At 38.3% G+C, this 26,093-nt stretch overlaps 1 protein-coding gene across 3 annotated transcripts in view; it reads left to right on the top strand.

Moving 5' to 3' along the window:
- The window catches only part of CAMSAP1 (calmodulin regulated spectrin associated protein 1), a 44,150-nt gene that overhangs the window by 15,567 nt on the left and 2,490 nt on the right, over window positions 1–26,093 (top strand). Inside the window, exons 6-18 of one of the 3 annotated variants that reach the window (XM_050926672.1) lie at window positions 324–356; window positions 5,348–5,489; window positions 7,201–7,340; window positions 7,428–7,524; window positions 10,649–10,793; window positions 13,231–13,322; window positions 14,159–14,243; window positions 14,655–17,088; window positions 19,789–19,925; window positions 20,036–20,244; window positions 20,324–20,426; window positions 20,755–20,870; window positions 21,685–21,803. In XM_050926672.1, the coding sequence (XP_050782629.1) occupies window positions 324–356; window positions 5,348–5,489; window positions 7,201–7,340; window positions 7,428–7,524; window positions 10,649–10,793; window positions 13,231–13,322; window positions 14,159–14,243; window positions 14,655–17,088; window positions 19,789–19,925; window positions 20,036–20,244; window positions 20,324–20,426; window positions 20,755–20,870; window positions 21,685–21,803 (3,852 nt within the window). Of the gene's footprint in view, window positions 1–323; window positions 357–5,347; window positions 5,490–7,200; window positions 7,341–7,427; window positions 7,525–10,648; window positions 10,827–13,230; window positions 13,323–14,158; window positions 14,244–14,654; window positions 17,089–19,788; window positions 19,926–20,035; window positions 20,245–20,323; window positions 20,427–20,754; window positions 20,871–21,684; window positions 21,804–26,093 lie in introns of all 3 variants that reach the window. The other 2 variants (XM_050926670.1, XM_050926671.1) reach the window with 2 other exon arrangements.

Raw genomic sequence — 26,093 nt, 5'->3', positions numbered from 1 at the left:
GAGGCAAAGATATTTTACTTTCCATATTGAAGAAGAGTTACTATTTTTTCAGATCCTTTGACACAGAATAACATGCTTCAATTTTAAAGGTTTATGTGCTGTTTTTAATTTACAAGTGGTCTTGAGGATCCTGCTAACAATTCGGTTATCAGTTGAACACCTTGGATTTCACTGTAATGCTTTAAAATTGATATTTTGGACTAGCATCCCTCTACAATATGAAAGTGTTTGTTGCTTAAGTGCATTTAAGTATTACTGTATATAACTTGCTCTGCTGATGTTCCTCTCCTATTCCTACATTCCTTTCCTTGCTTCCTGAGCAGTCTCCTTCCAAATGGTATTGGAAATTAGTACCTGTAAGTGAACTACTTTTACACCAATTGTCTTGCACAAAACCATTGCTTTTAAACTTCTTCAAAGTACTTGCTTCCATTAAAATGCTCGTTACACAAAAGAGTTAAAAATCTTTCTAATTAAGGTTTTTGGAAATAAAGTTTAGTTTCCATAACATGATTTTACATACTGTACATACAGCATAATCATCACTATATACAGCACTTTAGAACTTCAGAATTGTGTTAGAAATACAAGAGTGAGAGATGGGGTGAAATAAAATTACAGTAAGAGAAAATTAAAAGTTTCAGGAATTGTGCTTTTTTGCTCAAGGTAGACATTTGTTACAGCACTAAAGTGATAAAAACTGGTCAATTTAAATTTAATAGGTACTTAAGTTTTGTAGTAATTCATTAGATGCATTTCTTGCACTCCCTTATATAACACTTTGTTGTTGTTTTTTTAGCCAAGTTATAGCTGCAAACTATTAACTTTCTGTTTATTTAACAATAACACCCTTAGAATCCTAACCCAATTAATAGAAGGCTTGAGCCTTCCCTTGCCAGTGTTTACTCCGTTGGTAACCCAGCAAATGTCAGACCCCATTGTCCAGTGAGGTGGGTTAGAAGACATGATGGTAAAACACCTGAACACTAAGTTACTGCAGCTGGTGGAAGTGCATCCTTGGTGATTTAATGAAAATAGAGTAAACATACTAGGGAGAAATGTAATTAACATATTTTTAGGCCTGATTCAGGGAGACTTTCCTTCCACCTGTTGGCAGAAGTACCTACATGAAAAGAGGTTTTTTTTAATGGAATTGAACTTATATTGTACAAACATACTTGCTTTTGGCTGGGGTAGCAAGCTATATGAATAGGCCCCTACCAAATTCACGGCCATGGAAAAACATATCAGACTGTGAAATCTGGTCTTCCTCCGTAAAATCTGGTGTCTTGTGTGCTCTTACCCTATACTATACAGATTTCACAGGGCAGACCAGTGTTTCTCATATGGGGGGGGGGGGGTCCTGACCCAAAAGAGAGTTACAGGGGGTCACAAGGTTATTTTATGGAGGTCGGAGTATTGCCACCCTGACTTCTGCATTGCTTTCAGAGCTGAGTGGTCAGAGAGCAGTGGCCATTGGCTGGGCACCCAGCTCTGAGGGCAGTAGCCCGCCAGCAGCAGCACAGAAGTAAGAGTGTCAGTACCATACCATGCCATCCTTCTGTGTTGCTGCCTTCAGAGCTGGGCTGCCAGAGAGTAGCAGCTGCTGACTGAAGGCCCAGCTCTGCAGGCAGCAGAAGGGTGGCAATATCGTATCATAATATGCCATGCTTACTTCTGCATTGCTGACTTCAGAGTTGGTCTCTCGGCCAGCAGCCGCTGCTCTCCAGCTGCACAACTCTGAAGACAGTGCCACCGCCAGCAGCAGTACAAAAGTAAGTGTAACAGTACTGCAACCTCTCCACAATAACCTTGCAAACAAGGTCTGTCCCTCCGTCGTCCCCCGTTCCCTCTGCCACACACACAACTGCTTTTTGGATCAGGACCCCAACAATTACGACACTGTGACATTTCAGATTTAAATAGCTGAAATCATGAAATTTATGACTTAAAAAAAAATCTCGTGACCATAAATTGACAAAAATGGACTGTGAATTTGGTAGGGCCCTATATATAAACTTTCTGTGTTCTCCTGTTCCACAGTTCCTCCTTGGCTGTGATATCCCTTCCCTGTCTCTTGCAGTATTTCCTTTGTTGTTCATCATTTTCATCATCTTGGGAGCATGGGAACCATCATCTTGGTTGTAAACTGGAAAGAGTGCCAAATTTGGGAGGGGAGGGCACAGTAAATGCAGTTGCTCATCCCTCAGCCATTCCTGTGTTTCTGCAAAGAACTGCTGGTTTGCTCCCCCCCACACCATTCCCACCTTTTATTTGTTTGAGCTAAATGTGAGGCCCAGATTAAATTATTTAAATATCTGACATAAAGGAGTATGTCATAGGGTAGTCAAATCTGTCCTTTTACCCCACACTCATGACTTGTCTGTCTGTACCACAAGTGACACTGAGTCAGGTGTTTACCTAGTGCTTCATACCCAGACTAAAACAATGGTACTGCACACTAATTGCTCTCTTTGTTTTGAAGTGCCCTGAAAAGTAAATTAATTTGAAAGATCCTAAAGCAGGAAAAAATATGAAATTTTTAAAACCTAGTGCTGATCATGTCTATAGACGATCCTTAGCTTTCCCTGAACCTAAATAATGTGTCCAGAAGATTTTCTGAGCTATATTATCTGGTCTTGACCAGAAGTGTTTGATGCAGGCCCAAAGGGATGCACTAAGGTGTCTGTAGGTTGTGTTTGCCCCTTCCCAATCCTCTGTCTGCCAGGCTAGTTGCTGACAAATTAGAATGGCCTTTAAGGTCAGCTGGATGCAGGGATAGGTGACATGGGAGCAGCAGTGGCAACCCTGAATTCCCATACACTGGGAATTCTCCAATGGCTGGATATGCTGCTTTTAGTGTTGTTTTGTGCTACCAGAGTTCCTAAAACAGGCGGATTTCATAGGAGAGTTAGGGGCTTCCATTTTTCTGCCATAATGATGTTAGTCACCAAAAAATAGCTTGAAAAACCCATTTAAATTATTTTATAAATATTTTCATTTTAGGATATATTATTTCATGCTTAATATCAATCCAAATGTGTGTTTGAATTTAACTGTGCTTATCTGAGATCCATGCTCTGTGCTGCTTCAAGAGAGCAATCAAAATAACTATTAATACCTAAAAGCATCAGCTGAGGTTGGGGCCCTATTGTGCAAGGCATTGTACAAACACATAGCAAGGAACAGTCCATGCCCAAAGAACTTGCAGTTTAAATAGTCAAGACACGCAAAAGGTGTGAGAGCGAACAGGCACAGAGAATGGAAGTGACTCGTCCAAAGCTTCAAAGCAAGTCATTGGCAGAGTGAGGAATAGAATCTCCTTGACTCCCAGTCCAGTGCTCTGTAGATCACGCAGGACTGTGCGCCCTCCATTATGTCACTTTCAGTGCTTTAATTTTATAACAGGGATACTCCACTTTATACTGAAATTAAACAGTTATTTCAGCACAGAAGACGCAGGTTTAAGAGAATAATGGATTGAAAATAATGATTTCGAATGGAATGGATTGTTCAGACTTTCTTTTCTTATTGTGGATGTAATGCCTTTCACTCCAGTAAAGGAAATGAGGGAGCCTACAGTTTGGAGTGCTAAGAATTGCTGATGACTGGCTCAGATTTAATGGAAAAAAAATTGGCACTATATTTAAAATGGATATAAAAGTTTTTCATTTTAGTAATCTGAGGTTTAAAGAGAAATCTTTGAAGTTCATCTTTAAACTACTTAACTCTACTGAACAACATGTAAATAATACACTTTTGAAACTAACCAGATCACCTTAGTATAGGTACTCATTTTATTTGATTTAGCAACCACATTTCCAGTGCATAATGGATTTAATTGTTTCATGATTTATTAATCACCATCATATATCTTACTATTTCTTTTTGTGTAAGCCTGATCTGATGCATGCCCTATCGCACTGCATGCTGGAACCAGTGGAGTATGTGCGTGTGGTACAGTATGATTAACATTACATTACATATGTATGGAGAGCTCCAGGCTGGGGAAAAAATAAATCGGCACCCGGTAAAGAAAACAAACGTTCTACCAAAAAAATTAAGATGGCTTTACCTACAGTGTAGCAAATATTATGTACTGCTCTCTTCATACAAAATAGATATTATTTAAGACTGAAAGAGCTACATATCTTTTGCAATGGAAACTTAAAGCTAAACTTTATGTATTATATAACATAACTTGAAATATGCTGTCAACTAGTTAATTTCTTACTTTTTAATCTGAGTGACCTTTGTTCCATTGAATAGAATTTTTCTCAGCCGGTGCCATCCTCAAATATATACATGTAGAACGACACACCTTTCCTGAGCTGTGTTGCAGAATGTATAGTATCATTCAGGAAAAAATGATTTTTAAAAATAAATGCATTTTATGTATATATTTAGAATAGATTATAGTAGTCAAAATAGTTTCTCAAATGTAGATTTTTTTTTTTTTAGGCCCTTCCTGTATCAATGAATATTTTCATTCTAAAAAGGATTCCTACTAGGATTCATAGTGTGTACTCATTGTGATGTCATTCCATCAATTAGCTAGAACTTAAACAGCACACTCTTAAACTCTGAGGTACCTTACTAACCAGCATGTGACTTCTTAAGAATATTAACACTAAGTAATTTTTAGTTTGGAAAATTGCCTAGCAGCAGTTCCAAATGATTTTACTTTCTGTAGTTAGATGACTTTGAGTAGTCAGCTCCTACTTCCCAAAAATCTTTAGGGTGGGGTTTTCAGAAGTGCTCAGTATTAACTTGACTTGCTCATGCTGAAATCTTTGGGAGTTTTGCCATTGACTTCTGTGGCTTCTAACTTTGCTGTAATTCATGAGCACTTTTGAAAATCTCACCCCAATTTGTTTTTCTGCTGCACAAAACTGTATGTTGATGAAATCGCCTATGGTATTCAGTATCAGTTCAAGAGAAGTTTAACTACAATAACTCATTGCCTGTGAAGTCTGGGTTGATATTAGTAGGGGGCACCCTGGCCATGATTAAGTTTTGTATTGGCTTTTCAAGTTTTAAGTGAGTTTGGCTTAGCCATCTTTGTCTTTTGAATTTGATCTGTTGCACTCACACCTCTACGTGGGTGGAGCTTGACTTAATCTGTTTTTAGTTTCTAAAAATAAATAGGTTAGATTTGGTGTTGGTGAGTGCTTCCAAATGTTATGGAAAAATGTTAAAAAGTAAGTATAATAGTATTCAAACTTGACTTCCATTGAGGGAAGAGACTACGTTCTAAATGATTCACAGTAGATATAACAAATTAAAACTAAAGATGCACCATAAAGGTATTTCAGTAATTATGCAGTAAAACATAATTTTTATGTAGGTGCGTTATCGACGAGACCATCTTTCAAGCAGGCAATTACCTTATTTCCCATTACTTGAAGACCTGATGAAGGATGGCAGTGATGGTGCTGCTCTTCTAGCTGTGATACACTATTATTGCCCAGAACAAATGAAGCTAGACGGTATGTGAGGAAACTTTTTTTTTTTAAATTACTTTGATTAAAAAAATTCAACTAGAAACATAAAAATATATACAGTTGGTCATTTTTTGTGCTGCGTTGTAGTATTTGTTAAACAAAATATAGCATAACACAATAATTAATCTGTTGTCCAAAATTAACTTCAAGTTAGACAAACAGAAATTTTTCATAAAATCAGTATTTGGTGTTTCTAAAACAACATCCTTTTGGTTCATTACTTTGCATCCAAAGGCATTCTGAAGAAAATAACTACTGTAATTCCATATCAAATAAATTCAGATGATCCTAGATCTGTAAAACAAAATAAAGATGTACATCTGATAATGTGTTTTTGTTAAAAGGAATTATTTTAGTAATTTGGCTTCAAACTTAGTCTCAGGAAAAGAAATAAGTATACAAATGTCCATTTATCTTTAAATTTTTCCACATATACAAATTAAATGTTATCAAATTCTGTATGAATGGCAAAAATATTAATCATACTTGCAATATAAATTTTTTTGAATGTTTTGGAATATACAAATCATAAACTTACACTACCCTGAGATTTATTTTCCAGGTATTTGTTTTCCTGTATGATTCTTTTCTTCATTGAATTATACATATTTCTAAGTTTAACGCCTTTATTAAATTTTCTGCTCTCCTTTATTAAATTTTCACTCAGAATGAGTCTCCATTACCTTGCACCTTGTGGAGTTATTTACATATGTGCAGAATGGCTTAAAATGCCATATGTTCAATTGATTCTTCCATTTGAAAACTCCAATTCCTGGAGTTATCTCAGTTTTTTTTCCCTTTTCGATCAGTTTGTTCAAAGTAATATCTTAATAGACAGCAGCATATAAATGCCAAATATTTAAAAACAAGATTTAAAAGCCAGACAGTAGAACGTATTCCATTTCTTTAAACTCTAAATAAGTTCTGGAAAGAAAAATAAGGTAAAGATAATGTGATGTAGCTATTTTGTTTAATAATTGTCAAAGTATACACAGTTACTTAGCTAACAATTTGTAAAGTCTGACTGTGGATGGTGATGCACTAATCTGGCACTCAGATGTATACTTTTTAAATGTTCTGCTGCTTTAGTGTACAATATCAGGAGTTATGTAGCTTTATAATGGAAGCAATGTTTTTTTCTTTGCAATAAAGTTTGCTGCTTCAGAACAGCTTTTTATTCAGTTGGCATGGTTGTATGTGTTCTGCTGATGTTGTTTTACCATGCCTATCACTGAGGTTTACAAGGCCTTGTTTGGATGGGTGTTCCAAATTGAATACAAAACCGTTTTGTTATGCCTATGTTTGTTCCTTCCTCCTTTCATGTATATGTGACTTTCTTCATTATGATGGTTGATTTCAATTTAGGACCAGTTCAGATGCATCACCAAGGATTCCTCAACTTTTCATTCTGGAAATTTGTCTCCAAAATTGATTGTAGCAGTCATAACCCTGCTACAAGGGTGCTTAAAATCCATCTGCCTGGTAGAATAAATGTTGCTGCTGGTCTATAGGTATCCTTTCAAGGGGTTCAAGCAGTTTTCTGAATTGGAGTCTCCTATATCCCTGCTCTGAAGCTGAGGGTTCATGTTTTTTTCCTACATGTGTTGTTTACAGTAGCTATGAAATAGACTGGGAACCCAGTATTCAGTTCACCAGGATAGTTTCAGTAATCTTTGACTTTTTCTTTCCCCACCAGATATCTGTTTGAAGGAGGTAACCTCAATTGCAGACAGCCTCTATAATATTCAGCTTCTGAGAGAATTCTCAAATGAGTATCTAAACAAATGTTTCTACCTTACATTGGAGGACATGCTATATGCTCCTTCAGTTCTGAAGGTAAGATGTAATGGAAAACACATTTTTAAGCAAAATGTAGGTAAGGCACTAGCCTAAACTTTTTATTTTTTTTTTATTTTTTTAAAGCCTAACGTTATGGTTTTCATTGCGGAACTATTCTGGTGGTTTGAGAATGTCAAGCCAGACTTTGTACAGCCCAGGGACATTCAAGAAATAAAAGATGGTGAGATATTTTGACTTTTCGGTAAATATTAATTCTGTATTGTATTTGTTTAAACAAATATAAATTAATGAAATTGCTTGTTTTTACTGTATTGTTCTCTCCATTGATTGCCACCAAAATATTTTGTTCTTTGAAGTTCCTTGAAAATTTTTACATTTTCAAAAAAAATTGCCCTGAGATCTAGCTGTGGATTGAAAGATGTGTAATTGTATCTTCTGGTGTCATGTTTCACATTATTTTAAATAGTTCTCTAGCAACTTCCAGTCTATGAAAGGAGAAGGATGTTAACATTTTTCCTCGTTGTTGTTAATTAAAACTTCATAGGAGCACCATCAAATCAGATACAATGAAGATAAATTGATCACTAGATCATTTCCACTTATAATTATGAGTTTACATATAATTTTCTCCAGCTTTGGGGGTTTTTTGCTTGCTTTTGTTGTAGTAGTGCTAATGACTCACTTAACTCCTTTTGAAACTTTGGAGGGAGTTAAACTACAGTAAAAACCTCAAATTTTAAATGGTGCAACAAAATCCTAATGCAGTTTGACAAACTGCAGTTGAAGATTTATTTTTGTCCTCTTGAGATTTTTTTCAAATGCCAAAGGTGAATTTCTTTCATTCATCATGTCATGGATCCTCTGTAACTGAAGACCTAAAGCATCTTACTTCTTTACCAGACTAATCTGAACTTCTGAATTCATCTGTTAGGTCTGTCATGTAATTTTAACTTCAGTAGAGTAAGTTGTGACTACTTACACTATCTGCCTATGCTTGCAGAACTGAGGCCAGAGAGCTTGCCGTAGGTCATTTCTTCTGCAACATTGGAATCTTTTCCATTAAACACCTATTAAAATCTTGTTTGAATGTTCAGATGATTCAGCCCTTTAAAAACAAGTGTAGTAATTCAAAATACTTAAAATTATTTTCAAGTGCTGCAGTAACAATTGTCTTTTTATATTCGGTTCCAACAGAAGACCTTGATGTAACACATCTTTGCCTTCCATGCTCAGTGTATTATTTAATCCACTGCTATATGGTATAGCTCACAGTGATAGGGACTGTGCTTTCATTCCCCCTGGAGTTTGTTGGGTACAGTATTCACATCTGTTTCTTAATCTGTTGTGCAGTGTTCATGTATACTCTTGAATAAGTGTTACTCTTCATCTTGGAAATAGCTACATTTCAGAAAGAAGTGGAATTATTACTATATATGAGGAGTGTCAAAACATGACCCCGGGCAAGATCCAGCCCACAAGACATATTGAGATTGTGCAGAATCTCAGCTTTCATTTTAAAACAAAAATGAGTTCTTAGTACTTGGCTACAGAGAGTATTCCAGATGTGAACAGAATGTAACCGAACTGAATCTGAAGACGGCCTGAAACAGTGTCTCAGAATTGAACTCCCCATCCTCTAGTAATCTGATTGAAGTGCCAGCTATAAAGTCCAGTGGTGACATTTAGTTGCCAACATAACCATGTCATTCTTGGTAACTTCTTCAGAAGGAATGGGGAAGGAGGTGGTGGGATTGCAGTTTATGGGGATTGAGAACTGGGAGTTGCTGCAGGGAAGGATATGCAGAGAAGAGAATAGAGGAGGCTCAAAGACAAGGCAGGGGGAAAGAAATACAAAAGAGAATAGAAAAATAAAGGTAGGAATAACAGTGGGCCTAAGAAAACCTCATAGTTTCTGAATGAGTCAATACGGCAGTAGGGCACTGAACAAATTATTTAAGTTCTTTTTCTGCATAAAAGCCATATTCTCCCTCTGAGAGAGAGAGAGAGAGAGAGAGCATTCTGCTGTGCATAGCATGGCTTATACCAGCCTATGGATTGTAATTAAAACATGGAATTCGATCCTCTCCTCCCAATGAGTTGGACGTCCTGGTTTACATATGTGAGTTAAAGCATTTCGGGATTAAATGTACTATGTAAATGAAAGGTATTTAATTTAAAATTCTCAGTCATCTTCCTATCAGTGACGGACTTAGAAACATTGCTGACTTGAGTCCCATCTTTATTGAATGTCACTACGATTCTTCTTTTGTAATGCAGCTTTTTAGCACAAAACCTTGTTCTAAAAAGTGCTGTTTTAAAATTAAATTTTAGAAAGTTTCATTAGTGACTTCCACATACAGACAGTAAGGTCGGGGGCAGGAAGTAGTGGAGCTCTACCTTGGTTTTATTTTGTTGTACCGTTACCTGAAGTGCTTTAGAATCACGTCACATTATAAAATGCTGCTTCTGAATCTCATAACTTGTTTAAATGAATACTCATGTGGGCTTGTCTTCACTGAAGTATTAACTTCAGGTATAATCAAGTGTTGCTCACAACCCAACTCACGTCCACACAAAAATCTGTAGCTTGAATTAAGTAGTGATTTAAACTGGTGCACCAGGTGCTATTGGTTGAAGATCGAGGGCAGGTGATGGTCAAGCTAGTAATGCAGTGGGGATGCAGGTTTGGGCTGTTGGAGTTAGCACAGTTCTCCAACTGCTAATCAGATCACTCTGTAGCTTGAATGTTTCACAAAGTGGCAGGCCTCACTTGAGCTAACTTGCTGTGAAAATGAGATGAAAAATGTGTAAGGAAATGAGAATTATGGTGAAGTTTTTATATGCTTAAAACTTAATAGAATAATCTTTTTGCTGAAACTGTTGAAATTGATCCCAAGTTTCTCATTCTCAAACTTTATTGCATTAGTCTAAAATTTAGATTTTGTAACCTTTGTGACTCAGAGCAAAATAAAGTAGGTAACTGTGTATAGTACTGTTGCCTCTGAAGATCTGGGTTCAACTTTGCATGTGTCTCATGTACAGTGAGTTAGGTAATTCATCCACAGATAGTTATTTTTAATTAAAAAGCCACTATTCCAGTTTGCTCTAATTAATCTGAGTTTCATGATTCCTCATCAGTGTCAGTTTTCATATGTTATAAATTTGATTATTCTGTATTTTAACTATTCTGAATCATAAATGTTGCAAAAACTAAAGTGAAATTTAAAGTTTCTTGATATTTTAATTCTGAGCTTCTGCAGTGAGGCTACATGATTTTTTGTACTACTTTCTAGTATTGTTGTTGTAATTTGAAGTAGTGCTAACACTTATACAAATATATGCAGCTAAAACAGTGTTGCAGCAGAAGAGCAGTCGTCCACCTGTTCCTATTTCCAATGCAACTAAACGAAGTTTCATGGCTAGTCCAGCTAGTACAAATCCAGCAGACCTGCAGCCTTCAATTCAGCTACCCCCAGAAGCTTGCAACAGGTATTACCTGCACCCTGAAGAATCTGGCTATCTGTAAGTCTGTTTTTCTGTCTCTAGATTCATCGTCTTGCTTCTATTTCCAGTTGGGTAATCTAGGAATTTCTATTACTGCTAAACTATCTGGTTTTGTTATGTATGTGAGTTTAAGGTCTTTGCACCCAGTCTCTAAAACGTGCACAATTCTCAAGGTTAAGGAAATATTTGACAGTGGTATATGTGATCTTCATAGCATGAGTGAAAAACTCTAATCATGATCGCAGTATCACTGTATTTGAAGCTGTACTAATTCTCTGTTAGGCAATTTTTAAAAATGAAAGCTATTCTGGAATGGCAGTGTTACTGATAATTTCTAGTGAATGACTGTACAGGAAACAAACAAAACAAAAACTCAGACTGAAATCAGTCCACTGTATGGACAGAAGAAGAAAAAGAAAACAGTAAGCAAGAGAAATGTTTGAGGGGAAAAACAGATCTCAGTTCTTATGTTGCTTTCCATGCTGATAAGAACTGGAAGTCAATAACTGCCAGGTTATTGGCAACTCTGGGGTAGAGAAGCCCTTTTCCCCTCAAAAATAATAGCATAACCTAGCTGTTCTTGGAGTGGTGGTGCAGCTTCACGATTCCTATTCTTTGTAGAGAATGGAGATACACCTTCTGGTGAACTGCTTTTATGAGAGGTAGTAGCATTATTCAGTATGGAGGAGAGTGCACTGAGAGAAAAAACTTATCTATGCTAAAGCCTGTGAAGCTATTAGCTAAACCAAGTCAAGGACTACCATCTCTTCACATGATATTGATCAGGACACAAATAGGGGTGTAAAAATTGCCTTACTGGATCAGACCACTGATTCATTTAGTACATTATCGTGCCTCTCAGTAACCATAAAAGCTGCCAGAAATAAAGGTACAAGACCCTGAACTGGGCAGTTTGCAATAACCTGCCCACAGGGGACATTTCTTCCTAATCTCCTGAGAAGTTGGCTTGTGCCCTGAAGCAAGGCTGTTTATATGCCTTCAAACCTTTATTTTTAATAATCCTCTCTAATGCAGCCATGGATGTTCTGAGTATTCATATAAATGTCCATTCCTTTTATGAATTCTATTAAGGTTTTGGCCTCAATAATGTCTTGTGACAATGAATCCCACAGATCAATTGTTGCATAAGTTTTTTTCCTTTTCAGTTTTAAAGTTGCAGCCTTTCAAATTTCATCAACATCTCTCTTTTCATATATTATGAAAACGGGTAAATAGGATCACCCAGTTTGTCTTCTCTTTATTTTATACATTATGACGCCCCGCCTTTGTTTGTTTTCCCTAAACTAAATGGTCCCCTTCTTTTCTCTTTGTATGGACACTTTCTTTTCTTGCTTCTAATAAATGTTATTACTATCTCTGAACCTTGTTTATTACTACTATATCTCTTTCCAGGGAATATGAAAGGTGGGGACATACCAGTGGCATATTATTTTCAGTATTACTTTCCATCGTAATCTTTATGCAGCCTAATATTTTAATTTTCACAACTGCTGCATGTAAAGCAAAGGGATTCGTTGAACTGTCCACAATGACAAGCAGGTCTTTCTCCTGAGTTGTTAGTTAACTTAGAACCCGCTAAATTGTATGAAAAGTTCAAATTATTATGTTTATGATTATTATTTTATTATTTTAGAGAGAAATATCCATTAAGAAGTTGAGGTAGCAGAGCTGTGGATGGTAGCACTTTAGGAGCCAGTCTGTTGGTTGATGTTGTCTTTTGAAGTAACAACCACAAAAATCTGCTACAGCATGGCATTTTGGTTTGCCTTGTAACCCTGTAGTTTTCATGACTACGTGTATTTTATTTTCACATATTCATGACAATATATTTAACTTTGGCACAGATCATATTGCAAATGGTTGCTTCAGTTTAGTAGCCTATTCTGGATATGTAAAATCTCTCTTAATTGATTTTGGTTAAAGCTCCCTGGGTTTCTTTTCTAATATTCTATTCTCTTTCAGATTTAATCATAAGATTAAACTAAAATCTTTAACTCTAGGTTACTTTTGAAGAGGTGTGTTAAGAATATAAAATTACTCAATCTTCCCTCTGTCCTCTTTTTTTATTAGTTATACATGTATTTGTCTCCAGTGTACTGTTAAATAAAGTAAATTAAGTTACATATTAAGATCACTGCATGTGGATAAGTAGTACATGTCAATCTGATTTCCAGTAGTAGACTGAAATGTATAATACTGTAACTGAAATATTGATTTTAATTTTCCATATTTGCTTAGAATAACTTTTACCAGTTCTTTTATTTAGTGATACGTTTTTGCTTGGCAAGAATGGTAGGGTATCAGCTATCAGGTAACTTTCCAAGTATGTCACTTTTCTTCTACCTCTCTAGAAAAGTATTTCTCATGATAGTGATTAAGTTGTTTTTGTTTTTTTCCTTAGTGGCAAAGGAAGCCCTGCCTTTAGCCCATCCCATCCATTACTGCCTTTGAGACAGAAGCAACAGAAATCATTGCAAGGGGAGGATAGCTCCGGTAAGCCTTCCGTCTCAAACCTGTATGACAGTGTTCAGTGAGCCAAGTAGCCAAGGGAAAGGTGGGGAGATGAGTTGCATTTGTTACTATATGTGGTTTATAAGTGAACAATCTAAAATTGAATTAAGCAACAGTCAATCAGGATGCAGTCACTTACGTATTTATTGTGTTAAAGATTACTTCAGAATTTAATATTGACAATATACATTTCTTGATATTAAAGGGATTTTTAAGATGTCTTCAAGAAAGATATTGTAAGAGTGCAAAGTATTATCAATATCATTCGTTTCAAAAGCGAGTGTGCTCCTGAATTAAATGTGCAAGAAATGAACACAAACAATTTGCGTTTCTTGGCACAAAAAGAAAGCAGCAACTTATCTGGGATGTGGAGAACTTTGACAAAAGTGTTAGGAAGTAAGATACTCAATAAAAACAAATCTACTCAAAGTTCCAACGTGTTTTGCATGTCTGTGTATTGAGAATTATTTTAAAAATTTGGCTTTATGAAAGGATCATATTCAAGTTTAGCATTTATAATTAAAGCAAATGCTAAATTACTTGTTTTAAAATCTTTGATATTAAAGATATCTTTATACCTGTATTGTCTACAGTCATCCTAAAACACATACATTTGTTGCAGGTTAGCTTTTACTTTTCATATCTATTTTAAATATTGAATTTGCCTTTATTTCTTTTTTCCTGCTTTAATATACTAAGGTTTACCTGTTTTATGTTGCCATCTCTTGGTGATGTAGTTGATTGTATTTAATGTTTTAAAATGATGACATAAAAACACCATTTCCAAAGCTTTCAGTAAACATTTAAAAATATTATAGGTCATCGACATCGTTCTAATTCTTTGACACGAGTTGATGGGCAGCCACGAGGTTCAGTTCTTGCATGGCCAGAGAAAAAACCCAGGTAATTGCTCTGTTTGATGTAAGAACTTCATTTGTTCAGAAGCCGGGGGTTAGATTATATGGCAAATTGACTGCAGTAGTCTGTAGTCTGAATTGTTTGGAGCCAGGCATACGTGGGATATTTAACTTTCCTTAAACACATTGGCCTATGTGTTCAGAGGTGATTTGGGTGCCTTGATCCTTGGGTGACAATTTGAGATGCCTTAAAGGGATGTGATTTTTTTTCAGAAAGTGGTAAACACTGCCCAGCCTCTCAAGGTCAAGGCATCTCAAATTGCCACCTGGTATCACTAGTCACTCTTGATATAGGCCACTCTTCTCAAAATAGAGCACAGATTTTATATGTTGTAAAAAATCTGCAGTGACTACTTTCGCATCTGTAGATTCTTTTTAATGGCTCTGTCTCTTCTAGGCCTCTGTCTCAGCCAACACCATTTGCTCTTCATCATGCCACAAGTAGCGATGTGGACCCTGGATCTGGTGACAGCATTAGCCTGGCTAGATCAATCAGTAAAGACAGCCTAGCTTCAAATATTGTCAATCTAACTCCAAAACACCAGTCTCATCCTTCATCAATTAAAACGAATGGAAAAAGTTTACTGAACAATGTTGAAATTGAGGATGAAGATGAAGAACTTATTGCAATAATCAGATCTGATGAAATACCAGACCGAGGTGACCTTGAACTGAAGAGTGTGTCATCCAGGGCACCTAGCCTAGTTTCAACTGCATGGTCTTCAAAAACACAAAGTGAAGCCATAGAAAGCAAACCAGATAGTTTTTACTTAGAACCTTTAATGCCTGCAGTCCTAAAGCTAGCAAAGGAAAAACAAATGATCAATAAAGAGGATGAGTGTGGTGAGGGGAAACAAAGGGGCTTCATAACAAAAAGGCTAAATGAGGGGCACCTCCCTATGGTCCGTAAAAAAGCAAATAGTCATGGTGATCATGATATCAATAGGACTTTTACTCCAATTTCTAGTTCTGATTTCACCGCAGTTGCAGATCCCTGTACTGCAGATTCAATGACACTCTCTGAGGCAGGATTAGAAGCTCCTAGTCCATTAGCTAGTAGCAGTTTAGATCCTTCATCTCAGGAGCAATCCACTGGAGGATTCTTCCTTCATACTGCCAAAGTTGATGACGAGGTAACAAGCAAAGTCAATGTCAGCTATGTGAAAAGTACTAACTCACATGTTCCCAGTACCACATGGACTATGATGAGACAAGATTCTGATTCAGATCTCGATGCAGAGGTGGCTGAACAAGATTTGGTGGTGGTAGATGACCATCCAGTAGTCACTAAATACATAGGTGAAGAGGAATCAGCAAAGTTACAAGAGGATATGAAGGTAAAGGAACATGAAGATAAGGATGATGCCAGTGGACGTTCAAGTCCATGTCTGAGTACAATTTCTCAAGTTAGCAGTGTGTCCATGACTAGTGGGAGTGTCAGAATGACTAACTTCGCAGAACGGAAGCTCCAAAGACTTAATAGCTATGAAACAAAGTCCAGTACAAGTAGTTCCCAAAAGACCACACCAGATGGGTCGGAGAGCTGCCCAGCACCATTAACAACTTGGAAACAAAAGCGAGAGCAAAGCCCCACCAGACAAAATAAAGATAATGTCAATCTTTTGGCTTCTGAACTGGTACAGCTCCACATGCAGTTGGAGGAGAAGCGAAGAGCAATAGAAGCTCAAAAGAAAAAAATGGAGGCTCTGTCTGCTAGGCAGCGACTAAAGCTGGGTAAGGCAGCTTTTTTGCATGTTGTTAAAAAAGGGAAAGCTGTGGATGTTCTACAGCCTCTTAAACCAGAACACTTTGCAAAAGAATACTCTCGGAACAGTGGTGAAGATTTAGATGAAGTTTCTTTGAGTTCAAAGTCAGAGGAATTTCTGGTAAGAGAGGAAGAGAGAGAAGAAATACTTTATGATTCACAAGAAGTAACAAAAGTGAAAATGCAAGAAAACATAGCTTTTGTTGACCTACACAAATCAAAAGAATCTGCTGCTATGCATGAAATAGAAAAAAGTAAGATTATTTCTGCTGCTCTTCTAGAAGATAATGGTTCTGAAGTGGTGGATATCAGTGAATGTGATCTTTCCATTGAAAAACTAAATGAAACAATCAGTACACTTCAGCAGGCTATCTTAAAGATTTCTCACCAGCAGGAACTTCTTATGAAATCTCCAACGGTACCATCACCAAGTACAAGAAATAACTCACAGGACCAAAAAGTAAAACCATCAATTCATTTTGTTGAACCCCTCTCTCCAACTGGAATGAGCAATCTTCGTAAACCACCTCGACTTGGTCAAGGGCGGAGTCCTCGCTCTGGAAAACCAATTGAACTGAAAGTCGCTAAAGACAGACATCAAAATTCAACACGTATTAAAACTCCAACACAAAGTGTAGAAACCTTACCACATTTAAGACCATTTCCTTCTAATAATTCATTCAGGACACCAACAGAAACTGGTTTTGAAAATAGTCCAGATCATGGAATTGGCTCTCAAGATAAGTTTTTCTTTGATAGCTATAGACGCCATGATGAGAGTAATCAACGGGCATGTGTTCTTTCTACTTCCAAAGATGCAAATATTATCTCTGAAATGAGCAAAGATGTGAATAGCAGCTTAAAGGAAGGATTAAATTCTTCCGATGGCTCAGGAAAAGAAAACATCCCAGTGGATGAACCACTGAGAAGCAAGGTTAATCTCATAGAAGTAGACCTGTCTGACTTAAAAGCCCCGGATGAAGAAGGAGAAATTGAAAGCCAGGATAGCTCTACAGACATAATTAATGAAGGTGATCAGAAGTCTGGGCTAGGGTTTTTCTTCAAGGTAAGCACAGGACGCTTTCAGTTTCATATATATATGAAGCATCATTAGACATTTGTTTAATATTAGAATCTAGTGTGTATGTCCTCAAACTCCTTTGGCCCAACTCACTACAGTGTGGATGCACTTTAATGATAAAATTTGAATCTGAAAAGAGTTCTTCGTAGAGGAGAGAGTTCTTTAAACTTATGGGTGAAATCCTGGCCTAATTGAAGTGAATGGCAAAGCTCCTATTGATTTCAGTGGCGCCAGGAATTCACCCCATATGTTCTTACTAATATGTTCAAAGAGATTTATTCTCTGTATTCAGAAGATAAATACAGTGGGAAGAATACTTTCATAAAATGTGTATGTATTACAAGCAATGTAACTTACTATTGCTCATTTACTATCCTGCTCCCAAAAGTTGGGATAGGAAAAAAAGATTGGCTGGAATACACATTTCAACTTTCACTTTGTGGTCATTAGATGGATTTTCATCATGTGATGTATAAAGCTGGATATAATTTCAACAATCTGTTAACTTCATGACTAGATTCCATGCTACTGGAGGCATATTAAACCATCATTTACTTCTGGTGGTTCAGTTTCCAGACATCATCTGATACTCTTCAATCTATATAACTTGAGACATGGTGGTAAAAATAATGGAAACAATAATTCAATATTTTGAAAGCCTGTTAAAGGTCTATACCTTCCAGATACATAAACTACATTCTGTTATTTTAAGGTTTGTTGTGGGATACATGAAACTGTCTGAGATGAATAATTAAAAATAACTGTTTTTGTTAATTTAAACATCCTATTAAAGAAATAATTGGGTTCCCCATGAGATGATTTAAGACCAGTCTGTCACCACCATTTTGTCTTGCTTTCTGGGAACTCTAAGAAGCCTCTTCAAAGTTGCAGAAATACTTCATCTGCAATTTTTGAATTGTTTGACTCTCCATTTGATGTTCTGAGATAACTGTAGCTTGAAATATTTACCTGACACCAGGGAGTTGCAAACATACGAAAGATGGATGTGGTGGTTGGTAGTTCCCGACAGATATAAACACATGCACTGGTGAAAAATTTGTGTGACATGTGCCTAGCTGCTGGAAGATGAGAATTTTGATATCATCTGACAAACTTCTTGTATCTGCCTCCTATTTCCAGTGAGTTGAGGAGGAGAGGGAGCTCTACATCTTTTTCTTTCTCAAATGTGGGCCTTTTTGAAAACACAAATTCTGTCTTTTGTGTATTGAAATAGTTTCTCTGCTGCTCATCTGAGCTGGACAGGGTATAGAATTATTTACATAACTGGTCGTAAAAATTTCAGCAACGCATTTTTTATCAGAATTAGCCTATTCATCAAAATTAAAGCATTTAGCAGGACCACGTCAGTTTTGACAGAACTCTACCTCCAAGGCAGGTTTCAAAACCTGCCAGGTTTCCTGTTAGCTTACCTGCCCAACACGTCAGCAGCCCTCATGATGAGCTGGATTTTCAGGCTCCCAGCTCTCTGGCAGCCTAAACTTCTATTCTCCTGACTCAACAGCTGCCTCAGCTCCCAGGGCTTCCATGACCTTAGGGCAGCCCACCACATGGGCTGCCTCAGAGTTGGGGCTGCCAGGGTCCCCAACACCCAGTAGAGGTGTGCAGAGAATGGTAATTTTGTTACATGAAGAATTTAGAAATGTCCATTTTTTTTCTCCAGATCGTTGCAAAACCATATCTTGAAATCTTGTGCTAAAGGGGATTACTGTTTTCCAGCCAGCTCTAATTATCTGTATTGTGGTACTGCATAGGAGCCTAGGTCCTGGACCAGGGGCCTGTTGTGTAAGGCACTGTATAAACGTATAACAAAAAGATGCTTCTGGCTCCAAGGATATTAAATCTAAGTAATGTACTAACAGGCCTTCTTTGTTTCATCACTAGCTCTAGAATGCGTAAGGGGAAGTTGTTAGAGCTGAAGTATATTAATGCTATGATATTTATAGAAGCACTACATATTTTTCAAATGTAATATTCTTTGCAGCTGTTAAAATTTAAAGAAGCTACTAGGATACTGTATGTGCTTGTGTTTCTGTATAGTATTAATTATAGTGAGTATCACAAGCATGGCAACTTCACAATGTCTTTAAATTCTAGTTAAATTAGTTTGAAAGAGAAGCTGTTTAAACTTCAGTGAATTTGATCTTTGCCTTGGTATAGTATAGTTTGGTGGTAGTTCACTCCAGTAAATACATTTGTATAATAGAATTACTGATACAGGATGTCTTGGTCAGTGTGAGAATTACTCTGCACAGTGTAGTTTGCAGTTTAAGATATGTTCCTGCATTTTGTTTGTTTGATAATGAAATTATAGTGGACTATGATGGAGGCTGATGTTTCCCCTTGGATCTCCATGAACACTAGATGTGTATTTTCACAAGATTTTCTTATTGAGCAAAAATGCTGAAAACTACTTATGTAGTGTACAACTCCTTAACTTATTATATTGTGAAGTCTGGAAAAGTGTAGACTTCACAAGATATTTGGAAACTATTTTACACCTGTAAAGCAGATGATTGGAATGTAGCTTATACATTCCTCAGGGTACTCTCAGAATAGGAATGAGCTTTTTGAAGTTTTCACTTTTGACCTCAAGTATTTGTTGATGTCCAGTTTAATCTCCCATCTCCAAAGCTCTGTATCTTATGTGGAAATTCAATTCTGCAGGATGAACAGAAAGCAGAAGATGAGCTAGCAAAAAAGCGCGCAGCATTCCTTTTAAAACAGCAGCGGAAAGCTGAAGAGGCTCGGATCCGAAAACAGCAGCTTGAGGCAGAAGTTGAACAAAAGAGAGATGAAGCCCGGTAATTGTAACATTTACACTGCACTGTGGAAAGGAATAATTTTACAACCTATCCTTTCCCTTGAGAAAATGGGAAGTTACTAGATTCTGAAAACCATGTTTGCTTTTCAGTCGCAAAGCTGAAGAGGACCGAATACGAAAAGAGGAAGAGAAGGCCCGAAGAGAACTCATCAAACAAGAATACTTGAGAAAAAAACAGCAGCAAATTTTGGAAGAGCAAGGACTTGGAAAACCCAAATCAAAACCCAAAAAACCTAGGCCAAAGTCTGTCCATCGAGAAGAGTCATACAGTGATTCAGGAACAAAATGTTCTTCCACACGTGAGTATTTTTCATTCCCACTTGAGTCCGCAATCTGTTTTAGCAAAGTCATATTTCATGTCATCTTTCTTTCCTGTAGCTGATAATCTGAGTAGTGCTCAGTCTGGTTCCAGCCTGTCTTTGGCCTCAGCAGCAACTACTGAACCTGAAAGCATACACTCTGGTGGCACTCCTTCCCAACGGTAAAGACAATTAAAAATAAATCTTATATTATGAAATAGGACTGGGATTAACTATTGATATAATGAATAATTATTAATTTATTTTATAAAGTTATTAGGCAAAATGGCATATGGATGGGGTTCTTCATCTGTTCTATTTGGATCTATAATACACATTACCTTGTAATCATCTTTTAAAAATAGGGATGATAGAAACTTACTGTCTTTTGGGAGGGACAGTTATGCTGGAGGAGAATTGCTTTTCTCATTAAGAGAAAATGTCTGTTGAATGCAAAATAATTTATTTAACAAAAAACTCAAACTGGTGATCCCTGCTTTGCTCCAACAGAGTAGAGTCAATGGAATCCTTACCAATATTGAGCAGGAATCCAAGCAGAAACACAGAAAGAGATTGGGAAAATGCATCAACAGCATCCTCGATTGCTTCAGTGGCAGAGTACACAGGTAAATGTTTCCATTTTAGGTTAATCATTTCTAACTAACAGTTATTAAATAATAAATGTTATGGTCTGATGAGTTCTTGTTTTTGGAAGCTCAGATGTGTCAGAATGCTTGAATGTTTCAAAAGTGCCAGTAATCTAATTTAAATAGTGAATATTAGATATAGAAAATGCTTCAGATGTTTCATTTTAAATGAATTACTTTTTGCTATAATCAGTGCAAAATCCTTCAATATTTGGAGTTGCTGCAATAGGTAGGTAGAGTCAACATTGTTGTGATAAGTTTGGGAGAATTTTTTTGTTAATTTGTTCCATAAACACAATGCTTATAGTCTTGGTGGCTACTTGTGAGCTTCCTAGTTAGTTGCTGAGCCAGAATGTTAGTTGCCTGATGTAGTTGCTGAGGGAATGGGAAAAGGATTTAAAATAGAAAATGGTTGCTTGGAAAGAGGGAGTTCCCCAGGAGCCTAAAATTCCCACTCGAACTTTGCCAGTTTCTAGTACAGATTCAGGGGCATATGTAGGAATGAGGAACCCCTCTGGGTTTATGCACTGGATGCATGACTGTTGAGCCCTTCAGTACATACAAAACAAACTTTTATTTAAAGTCGCTTTTCACTTAGATTTTTTAAAATACCTGATGCTTCCTTAATGAAGCGATATTTTGCATCATAAAAATGTAAGCCATTGTTCCCATCAATTTGAAACTGCGGCTCTTAGCTTTACATATTTATTTAATAGAATTAAAATTTAAGAACTGTTTTTAAATTTACCTTGTTACAATATTTAGTTAATAACTTGTTTCATAACTTTCTTAGGTCCAAAATTATTTAAAGAACCCAGCAGCAAGTCAAACAAACCAATTATTCACAACGCTATATCCCATTGCTGTCTTGCTGGAAAAGTGAATGAGCCACATAAGAATTCAATATTAGAGGCAAGTAGTTATTTATTAAAAACTGCAGTGTTATGAATGCACCTGCAGTAAACTATCACCTGTAATGCTTATTTCATAATTTCGTTAATGGTATGTTATCTTGAATGCTCTTCCCATAACATGCCTATGAAGTCAAGCATGTTGTTTTCATTAACACAGCGGACGGTTGTTTTTCCTTCCTTCCTTATTCCTCCCTTCCCCAAATCTGCATTTGGAAGAATTTTCTGCATGCTCCTATTTAAACTATTAGAAAAGTTGAAAATTAAGTTCAGTTTTATTTGTTAAAATGTGGATGCTTCCATTGGCAACAAGTGTGTTGTGAGTAAAACACATTCATTTCCTTGAAGAAGGTCAGTGATGAAGAGTTAGGCAGAAGGAGATTTTAAAGAAAGAAAAATGAACTTTAGTGTTTAAATACTACAGTGATAATATTAAAGAAAAACTTAAGCTTAGTAGATTTGAAGGATGAGGCAAAAAGATAACCATTAAAAATCTTGAGGCAGTTTCTTTTTATCATTAAGAAAAAAGACTTTGCCTCGGTTTGTGGAAATGTGTCCGAAAATACTGTTATGAGCTGGGTTCGCTTGCATCAGAAAGGAATCTCCTTTGTGATTGCTGAGATTTCGCAACTAAACTCACTTTTGTTTCAGAAATATGTACAGTGTCTTACACCATCACAAACCGTGGGTTGTAAAAATTAAAAACAATTTTTTCTACGAAGCAAGTCAATATAAATGTCCAAAGATTGCATTTCCAGAAGTCCTGATGTGATGTAAATATGAGAATTATATTGTCTGGCTGATGGGTCTTGCCCACATGCTCAGGGTCTAACTGATAGACATTTTAGGGTTTGGGAAAGAATTTTCTCCCAAGTCAGATTGGCAGAGACCCTGCGTGTTTTTTTTTTCTTTTTTCCAACATCCTCTGCAGCATGGGGCACAAGTCATTTTCAGGTTTAAACTAATATAACTGGCAGATTCTCTGTAACTTGAAGTCTTTAAATCATGATCTGAGGATTTCAGTAACTCAGCCAGGGGTTATGGGTCTATTGCAGGAATGGATGGGTGAAGTTCTGTCACCTGCAATATGCAGGAGGTCAGACTAGATGGTCCCTTGTGACCTTGAATTCTGTGAGTTCAGTAATCCCTCCCCTGCTCCCCAATTTAGAGCCAGACTAATTTAAAGGGGTTAAAGAAAAATCCACGTATTCATTCAAAAGAAAAATACATGCACTCTTTTTTTTATACTGTAAAATTCTTCCTGTGATGTTGAGTTGCAGCGCAAGATATAATGGAGACGGTGCAAGAACAGGAAACAAACCAGTGTTTTCTGAATTATTACTCTTCCTCCAAGTCTCTTTACAGTAAAATAATTCAGACAATATTTTGAGATCTTTAATTTTTTCAGTGTTCCTGTTTTGGTTTGCATCATCACTTTCTTTGGCTGACACGGCTTTCACAGGAGTTGCTTGTCCATCTCCCTGAAATACCCAGTACAACTAAAAATAATCCTAAACTGCCTTCTGTAGCGTATGCTCAGGTATTTAAACAGCTGTGTTCACAAAGGTAATCTGTAATTTCTCTGTTTATATGGGGCTTGTGGCTCTTGTCATGGAAAGTGATTGGTCTAGATGTGCTCCTAATGAGCCTTATTATTATTTAAAAAATCACTTCTTGTTGTTCTCTTTCCATATTAAACTGGCAACTGCATTCTCCAAGGTAAAAGCTTCATGCTCCTCTATGGGTTAGTCACCAGGAGGTGCTCATATCACAAGACAATGTCAGGTTTTTATCCCTGTAGCCCAGTGTTGGCAGCCTTTCAGAAGTGGTATGCCAAATCTTTTTATTCACTTTAATTTAAGGTTTTGTGTTCCGGTAATACATTTTAATATATATTATATAGCTAAACTAGTGTTGTATTGTAAAATAAACAAGGTTTTCAAAATGTTTAAGAAGCTTCATTTAAAATTAAATTAAAATGTTGATCTTGCGCTGCTGGCCTGCTCAGCCCGATGCTGATCTGGGGTTCTGTTCACCTAGGCTGGCAGCAGGCTGAGCGGAGCCTGCAGCTGGGACCCCGGCTGGCAAGGGTCTGGCAACCAGAACCCCAGACCAGCAACGAGCTGTACAAGGCCGGCGGACGGGACCTAGCCCAGCAGTGGGCTGAGCAGCACGGCCCACTGCCGCTCAGGAGTTCTATCCATTGGTTTCTGCCAGCCTGGTTACCGGCTGCTGGACCCGCTCAACCAGCTGCCAGTCTGGGGTCCCAGCCCTGCCCATATACAGTGGGTGCCTACCTTCTCCCTGGTTCTGGCCTATTCTGTTCCTCTCTCTGCACTGAGCTGAGAGTGGGAGTGAACTGAGCACAGGGCTGGGGGTTAAGGGTCTTGCCAGGAGCTAGAATGATGGGAGGGGGGAGGCGTTAAGGTTGGAGCAGGAGGTTTGTGTGTTGGGCACTTACCTGGGCAGCTCCCATTTGTTGTGAGGGGTGCAGGTGGGAATATGTGTGTTTGTGTGTATGCAGGAGCTCCCGTTTGGTGCTCAGGGTGGTGTTGGGGATGTCAGGGTGCAAGAGTCAGGGCTGGGGGCATGTGAGGGGGGTGCAGGTGTCAGGGCAGGGGGGCTGGGTATTCGTGGGGGTGCCAGAGTCAGGGCTGGGGTCATGGGGGGCTGAAGGAGTCAAGCAGAGGGCTGGGTATGTATGAGGGGGGTACAGGGCTCAGGGCAGGGCCCTGCCCCCATCCATTCCCTCCTACTTCCTACCCCTTGACTGCCCCCCTCAAAACCCCCAACCCCCCCATCCCCTGACTGCCCCTACCCTTATCCACACACCTGCCTCCAGACAGACCCCCGAGACTCCCATGCCTATCCAACCGCTCCCCACCCCCTGACAGGATCCCCAGAACTCCCGACTCATCCAGCCCCCCCCAGCTCCTTGTCCTCTGACCACCCCCTCCAGAGACCCCCCCGGATCCTCCTTGCTCCTTGTCCCCTGACTGCCCTGACCCCTATTTCCCCCCACCCCACCTCCGGACAGACCCCGGGACTCTCATGCCCCATCCACCCCTCTCTGCTCCCTGACTGCTCCCTCCAGAGACCCCCCCGCCCCTAACCACCCTGCCCGGGATCCCAACCCCTGTCCAACCCACCCTGCTCCCTGTCCCCTGACTGCCCCAACCCCCCCAGCCCCGAGCCCCTTAACATGAAGCTCCTAGCAGCATGTTCTGCTCTGTGCAGAGCAAGATGCACTGCCCCACGGGAACGGGCAGCCCCGCCCCTCAGAGTGCTGCACGTGCGACGGCATGGCTCCAGGGGAGGTGAAAGCATGTCTGCCTCCCCACAGAGCCAAACACTGACCCACAGGAGCACGCAGCCCACCAGGGGAGAGGGGAAGGCAGGGGAGGGGCTGGTGGCTTGTCGCACCAGGGGAGTGGGGCCATTTGCCCACCCTTGCATTAGAGTGAGCCTGGGCACACCCTGTGTGCACGCCTATGCTTCTGCCTCCTCCGCTCCTCTCCCTCCCCCCCCCTCGCCGGAGGGGCAGAAAAGCAGGCCAGGCTGGGCAGCACAGGGCAGGATTTTTAATGGCATGCAGCATGCTATTAAAAATCGTCTCACGTGCTGTCTTTGGCTCATGTGCCATAGGTTGCCGACCCCTGCTGTAGCTAATGTAATTATTGTATCCAATCACTGTGTCTTAAGCAATATACCACGGGTTGGCAACCTTTCAGAAGTGCTGTGCCGAGTCTTCATTCATTCACTCTGATTTAAGGTTTCGTGTGCCAGTGATACATTTTAATGTTCTTAAAAGGTCTTTTTCTACAAGTCTATAATATATAACTAAACTATTGTTGTATGTAAAGTAAATAAGGTTTTTAAAATGTTTAAGAAGCTTCATTTAAAATTAAATAAAATGCAGAGCCCCCCCCCGGACCAGTGACCAGGACCCAGGCAGTATGAGTGCCACTGAAAATCAGCTCACGAGCCGCCTTCGCACCCATGCCATAGGTTGCCTAGCCCTGCAATATACTGTCATTGCAGTGTATAGTTTCTGTGCTGATAATGTCAAATACGGAAGAAATTCAATTAATTAGATCACTGTTTGTATATTGAATGGTACTGGTTTTTCCCTTTTTGTCCTTCTGAAAAAAAATCTTATTGCAGAGAAGTTTATTCTAAACTTAATATTGTCAAATTTAAAAATAAAATAAGCAGAAGCATAGTGAAAATTGTTGACAAAGTGTTCTGTCCCCAATCTGATGAGGTTTTTGCATCCCATTGTTTTTAGCTT

This window comes from Gopherus flavomarginatus, chromosome 17 (genome assembly GCF_025201925.1).
Source record: "Gopherus flavomarginatus isolate rGopFla2 chromosome 17, rGopFla2.mat.asm, whole genome shotgun sequence".
Lineage (NCBI taxonomy): Eukaryota > Metazoa > Chordata > Testudines > Testudinidae > Gopherus > Gopherus flavomarginatus.
The sequence above is the reverse complement of the archived record's forward strand: the minus strand, read 5'-3'. Positions and strand labels throughout refer to the sequence as shown.